We start from the raw sequence: 7,126 nt of genomic DNA, 5'->3' as shown, positions 1-7,126 counted from the left end.
GAACAGGTGCAAGCTAAAAGGTCTAAACGTGCAAAAGCTCGAAGACGAAAACAATAAAGTTAATGACTGAAATTGAAAGGTTTAAAGAAGTACACATGGCTGAGTCTAAGAATCATGAAGAAAAAAATGCTTATGTTAGAAAAACAGAATACTGAATTGAAAGAAGAAATTCAAGCCAAGAGCCTTACTATCAGGAAACTCGAAGAATTGAAGGCTTCATTAATAAATGACGTTGAAGTCATGAAGGAAGCTCAAATAGAAGAGGCAAGAAATCATGAAGAGAAGACAGCTACATGGGAGAAAGAGGAAATTGACTGTAACATGAAAATTCAAGCAAATATTGTAAAGATGGAAGAGCTGGAAGTTGAAAAGGCTGCGTTTTTGAAGACAATTGATGAACTCCAGGCCGCGCGAACAGAAGAAACAAAATCTCGAGAAGAAAATACGCTGAAAATTCATAACCTCACAGAAGAATATGCGTTATTATTGAAGGAGGTACAGAAAATCTTAAAACTGTTCAAATTGACGACATACAGAATCATGAAAGAAAAATAAGCTGGCATGGGAGAAACAAAAAACAGAAATTAGCTGTAAAAGAAATAGAAGCATTAAAAGTGAAAGTTGAGGAGCATCTTGAAGATGAGAAAGCAATGTTATTAAAGGAAATGGAAGCATTGAAGACCCTACGAATTTCAGGAGGCTAAGGATCACAAAGATAACACAGTCCTATTGGATAAAAACTAAACTAACCAACTGAAGGATCCAATTACTATGGACAGAACAATGTAATAATTGAGAAGGCTTGAGAAGTGAAAAAACCGAGTTGTTAGAAGGAGATTGAAATTGTGAAAGTTTCGCAAAGTGATGAGGTCAAAATTTATGAGGAAAATATGATTATTTTAGAGACAAACTTATAAAACGATATGCAGCAGCAAATACAACGAGATAGATGTTCTGAATGTAGAAAAACTGCAAGAGGAGAAAGAACTGTTATTAAAAGAGATTGATTTACTGGGACTACTGAAAGTGGGAGTAATGAAAGACCGTGAAGAAGAAAAGCACTATCATGGGTGCGAACGAAAAAACGGAATTGAACAGAGAGTTACGGGAAAATATTCTTAAGGTTAAGAAGCTCGAAGAAGAAAAAGCGACGATGGCCAAGAAAATAGAGGAACTCATAGGGACACAAAGATATGCATGTAAGTAAATGTTTTACTACCTCAGAAGGTATAGTTCTGTATGTGACTTTAAATATGTGTACAAAGCGCGAGAACTCAAAGTGTTGTATAGTTCTGAAGTTCAATAATTACCTTCACATAAGCTACCTACCTCTCGTGGGTCATTCTTTGAAATTTGGTTTATGATTATAGAGTCAGTAGGCTGTTTGTTGTTCTTGTTAATAAGAAAGAACAATATGAAATTAAACTTGTAATTTCCAGGCTTTAAAAAGGAACATGAAGAAAAGATTCAAATGCTAGAGCAACAAGAGACTGAACTGAAGGAACTAATGAAAGCTGATGCTCTCAAGGTTGAGATGCTTGAACAGGAGAAAACAATGCTTTTGAAGGAGCTTGAAGCGCTCAAGGCAGCACAAAGGGAGATGTGTAAGTAACCTCAAAATTGTTATTTAGAACAAATTACCCTGTAACTTTCTTTGTCAACATCTGCTAGATGCCAAGTCTTATTTAGAATAAATGATATCAAGTCTTTCCTATAATCTGAACCACGTTGCCCCTGTTGCTTGAATTGATTTTGACTTGAATACTATTTGCAGAATAATATTTAAGTAGGTAACTAATGTATAACTATTTTCAGTGGCCGCAGCATCACAAGAAAAAAATAACCGGAACTAAACATAGCAGCTGGGAAAAGGAAATCCATGGCATGCATCAGGTAGATACCACCACATCTGATCTTGGTCACTCCTCCATGGAAAGTCTCAAAACTATATCAGACTTAGAAAAGATCATCCAGGACAAAACCGGAAGATAACCTCCATGCAGATAGAAATCTCTTACATCAAGTCCATGATGGCAGAGTCCGACATTAAACTCATTGATATCACCAAAGAGTTAGAGGTTAGCAAGGATAACTGTCAAGAATTGTCCTCCCAGCTGAAGAAAATAGTCTATCAGAAGAATGAAGAGATCTCTGAACTCAGGCGGCAAGTTGCCAAGATGAGCGCCACAGAAAACCGCGCCAGTCAAATCATCAAGCTATCAGCCAAATATCAAGCCATGATACTCAAGAGGATTGCAGAAATTAAGTCAAGCGCAGTATTAAAGGAGTTAACCAATTTCGGCAACCAGAATTCCAACGGCGACGAGATCCGGCGAAGCATCGGCTCCGTAACTATGGAGGATTTAGAAAACTTCTTAGAAACTACCGATAAACATCTGAAACGGTGTTCGGAGAAACAGATGGCGCTGCAAAAAGATCGAGACCGGCTCACGGAAGTCAACAGAATAAACGAATCGGAGATAATCAACATGAAGAAGTTCCTAACGGAGATGTCCGTCAGTTTCCGAACGTTTACTACGGTGAAAGAAGTTTATAACCAGAAGCTGTCTAAAGTCGTGTCTCTACAGAGGACAGTGAGACGGGACATATTGAGTTTAGATGGACGGATAACGGAAGCTACTATGTGTAAATTAGAACGTGGATACGCCGCGGTGATGCAGGATCTTTCAGAGTGCGCAATGAATTTGGAGCGCTGGGTGGACCGGAGCGTCAGCAGAATGCTATCCGCGGAGAAAATTAAGCAAGCATTCACTAGCGACTTAGAACAGGCTTCACTTTCCACGAACAACTATCAGAATGCGGCGGTCGAAGTGCAGTTAAGTGAGTTAGAGAACTCCTTCCAGAAGCTTCTGTCAGAGATTGGTAGAGCGCAGAAGGGCGAGGGCGCAAGGAGTGCCCAAGAGGTCACGATCATGGAGGTCCGCGCAGAGTACGAGGACAAACTCAACAGAATGAAGGCTAAAATGGTCAGTATCGCCCCCGTTGTGTTAATCATATTAGGCTATCAAGTAGTGTGGTGGTTTTACCTACATACGGAATCGTGAAGTTTGGCTTGTTTGTTTTTGCTTGTTTTATTTAATAAATTATTTGTTGAAGGTCTTGTTTTATTTCCTGTGTTGTAGAGTAGTTGCTTGAAGCGTGGAAACAAGGTAATAATTTTTTTTGATGCATGTGCTTGCATGCTTGACGGTTTAAATTTTCATGCGATAAAGTGTTTTTAATTTTCAGAAAGAGCTGTTCCACGAGGAGATGGGTAGACTGAAACAGAAGCAAGCGGATGAGATAGCGATACTTGAACGGGAGTTAGCGAAGTGTAAAGAAAAGATGGCCGAGTCGAGTAAAGCGTACGAGGAGCATATCCGGGCGCTCACGACGGAGCTCTGGAGCGTGGGAGAGAAGTTTCTGGTGAAGCAGGAGGAAGCTGATTGGTTGAGGAAGAAGCAGTCGGGATCGCTTATGTCGTTACAGCATGTGCATTCGGTGAGTTTAGTTACAGCCAAAGAGGATCGAGTATAGAGTTACTGTCGAAGTAAAATGTGTAATCACAGTGCATAGACTGCCATCTCTTGACACAGGCTTAAAACTTTTGAACCTCAGTTTTGACAATTTGGTCCGTATTCTTAGTTCGATATGTGTTGAAATGTTAAATATTAATATTAGCGCCATCTAGCTGAGCGTACCCCAAAGGTGGGTGTAATGCCAATTAGGCCAACGTACCTTTTTCTGTATGGTACTGAGGTACGTTTTTTCTTAGACTTTATCTGTCTATACGGACGGAGCTATATAAGTATTTGGTTACTACATATTCAAATATAATCACATCATTGAAAGTTCTTGTTGTATTTTATAAGAGAGGTAAGTTAATGTAATTTTGTCTTCCTTTGCAGTCTGGTTTACATCCTCATGGGCACGGGCAAGAAATGTTTGGACGGCCATCAGACACGCATTCTCTGCGATCTCTGCCTGTGCACAATAAGAAAACAGGTATGATACATAACCACTACATTGTACTATAACCATACGGTCTTACCAGATAGTTTTTTTATAGTAGGGAAAATAATTCTTTCATTACTTTTTTTGTACGCTGGTATAGGTTATGAATAAATGTGTATATCTTTAGTAAAATGTCCCACTTTGTCGCTGACCATAATGAAAAGATTTGCTGGTATCTTTATAAGAATAACCGGACAGAATGTCCTTACGGCAAGCGACAAGTGGGACGTTTTGTTGGAAAATGACACAAATTTGCAGTTTAGTAGGGCATTTGGATCCCACACCGTTTAATGATATTTGTAGTGGATAAGTGGAGTTCGTATGTGATTGTGGCTTAGAAGTTATGAGTTTTCTAAATTATGTACAATTTTGAATGAAATTATATAATATCGCGTATTTTAGGAACTAGGGAGACCTGAGAAGCTGTTAAAACCGTTAAATTTACTTACAGAAGCCCGCGGCCTGCACATGTCCGACGAAGAAGGCGAAGTTTTCGACAACCGCTTCCTCAAGGAACTAGCTGCCACGCCTCGCGCCTCTCTCGCTCCGGGACAACGAATCTCCGAACTGAAGCGAAGAAATTCGCTCGTTCCACCACATCTGAAGAGTTCCTACCCTGCTGAGATGCAGTTTGCACCAACGCTTGAAGAGGAGGACATTAAGGTACATATTTTAAACCTATAGGTCAAAGCCGTCAAAGGCACTTGGCCTCCACATCTCCGAAGAAGGCGAAGCGTTCGACAACTGCTTCTTTAAGGAACTAGTGGCCACGGCACGAGCCTCGCTCGCTCCGGGAAAACGAATCTCCGAACTGAAGCGACGAAAATCGCTAGTTCCAACCACATCTAAAGAGTGCGAACTTGATGCGAAGGACATTAAGCTATACATTTTGTTTGTTTCAAGAAAAATAACTTTAATAAAATCCAGTCTATTAAAACCCGAAACCTTTTAATTTTAACGTCACGCTAGTCGTGCGCGGAGCGTAATAGTTTATTTTATTAGAGGTTCCTAATAAATCGGAACGCATAAATTGATTTGGATGATCTGTCTGCATCAGTTGACGTCTATTGGCTTAATGGTTAATACGGTTAAACTGAGTAGAGGCCTCAAGGGGCACCAGCGATCAGCTGTACAAATCAAAACCTAGCAAGGGATATGCATTTTCAATGGTCTTACTTGGTTTTGATTAGGGACATGTTTCATCTCAGCGACTTCCAGTACTCATATTCTCATTTTCCTTTCCAGTGTGCCAGTACAAGCTTCTCCATCGGCCGTCAGCAACGGAAAGAGGTCGGCATTACCGCCTACAAGAAGCCCGGGCCACCCACACCAAGCAAGCAAGCCGGCCGTCTCTCCGCCACGGTATGTTTATTCGCGTATGTCATTCGTAGCGCCCCTGTTCAGTCATGAAACATTTATATGCCACGCCTAAAGATCTCCAAAATCTACCCTCTTATCGACGGCTGCCCACATGTACTGGGCCATCTATCGCTGCCTTTACCTGGTATGTTATCTTCTATCTGTGAAGACCCTTACGGATACAATTCGACTCATTGGAACTTTTTTGTGCAATTACGCCCTACGATCCTAAACTCAATCACGAAATGGCACGATAATACGAACCAAGGTACACAAAAGGTGCAATTCATATTATCCACCGGTAGAATGAATGCGATCATAAGCCATGTGGACTGCACGGTATAGGCTGCCGCCAGACGACCTCTTCATACAGTCAGACCATCTCTTTATATGTGCCCCACCCCAAGCACGTCTGCCATTCATTCGCCCCAAGATGATACACTATTCCATATTATGTATTTGTGATAGGGGTGGTATGATATTCAGTTCTTCCAAAATAGAGATGTTATTCTTCTAGCTTATTTATTACAAGCTTTTATTCAACTTGCCTTGTTAGTATGTTAGTATTGTTAGTGTGCGTCAAAACGTAGAAGCTAAATTTGACCCACTTCCCAGTTTCCCATTGAGTTGAAATTTTGCACACATATGTAAATCACGTGACAATGCAATATAATGGTATCATGCTGATCTGTGATGGAGCAGAAAGGTGGTCATAGGAACTCTGTCATGAAACGTCGTATCCCCCTCCAATTAGGGGGGTTTTAGAAACGTCTCGGAGAGCAGTAGATGACTGTTGAAAGAATGGCGATAAAAGCTTGTGCCAAAAATGAAATTTTTGCAAAAAAACTTATTTATTTGGATTGCAGGATTGCGAGCTCCGCGAGTCGCTGCGAGTGGACGCGGACCCGGGCCGCAAGACGAGCACGCCGTCGCGGATCCGAGCGCTGTTCCGCTCTAACAGGAACGATACTGATGTGGTAAGCCGAACTATCCCTTATTCATAAACCAGATCCACACAGAGCGAGGCAATGTGCTCACGCGGCAAACGTCCAATGTAGACATGCCTTGTCCAGGCAGTGAGCGCGTTCTGATCGGCCGAGGCACGTCTAGCCCATTTGTCGCACGAGGAAATTGTATCGCAACGTACCTCGCTCTGTGCGGACCCGCCTAGACTTTACAATCCAGTTTATTCTTTTACAACAGTCAAAATTGTTGAATATCCTGAATAGTATATATAGTGCTGCCCTCATTTTGTCGGATTTCAGATTACATTACAGTCCTTCACTTGGACCTTGTCAGTTCAACACAAGCTATTAAAATTAAAAGTATACTTATAATTTAGTCATTTTGTTAGCAAAAATAAAGATCAAAAACTATATTGAGTTATTCTTTCAGGTAACGCCTCGCAGTCGAAGATTTAGTAGTATTTTCAGAAAGAAATAATTACTAACTGTGATTTGTCTTTTATAGCCAGTGCCTATTGTCGGTTATTTTATTAATAATAATTATATGATTATAATGCAATTTCATTAAATTATTGACATTTCTAACACGCTGTTTTTATTATTGGAAAACTTTACAATTTTTTATAACCCTTCCCATGTACGGTCACGGACTTTAATTGTTGATCCACTACTAGCTCATTTTATACTGGACATGTCATAGTTAAGCATAGTTAAGCTATGAATTGTCCAGTATAAAATGAGCTAGTAGTGGATCAACAAAGTCCGTGACTACAAAAAAAATTAAGAAT

At 40.4% G+C, this 7,126-nt stretch overlaps 1 protein-coding gene across 1 annotated transcript; it reads left to right on the top strand.

The window, feature by feature from the left end:
* The first annotated feature begins 783 nt into the window (after positions 1-783).
* LOC125234630 (nuclear mitotic apparatus protein 1-like) lies at positions 784-6,916 on the top strand. The gene is made up of 9 exons (XM_048140958.1): positions 784-1,199; positions 1,440-1,604; positions 1,816-2,987; positions 3,250-3,501; positions 3,909-4,005; positions 4,466-4,677; positions 5,260-5,376; positions 6,240-6,350; positions 6,769-6,916. Exons 3-9 carry the CDS (start codon positions 1,998-2,000, stop codon positions 6,814-6,816), a joined length of 1,827 nt encoding a protein of 608 aa, XP_047996915.1. The 5' UTR covers positions 784-1,199; positions 1,440-1,604; positions 1,816-1,997; the 3' UTR covers positions 6,817-6,916.
* Positions 6,917-7,126: the final 210 nt, after the last annotated feature.

The sequence above is a fragment of the Leguminivora glycinivorella genome, chromosome 16 (genome assembly GCF_023078275.1).
Source record: "Leguminivora glycinivorella isolate SPB_JAAS2020 chromosome 16, LegGlyc_1.1, whole genome shotgun sequence".
NCBI classification, from domain to species: Eukaryota; Metazoa; Arthropoda; class Insecta; order Lepidoptera; family Tortricidae; genus Leguminivora; species Leguminivora glycinivorella.
This window is presented reverse-complemented; position numbering and strand designations above follow the sequence as displayed.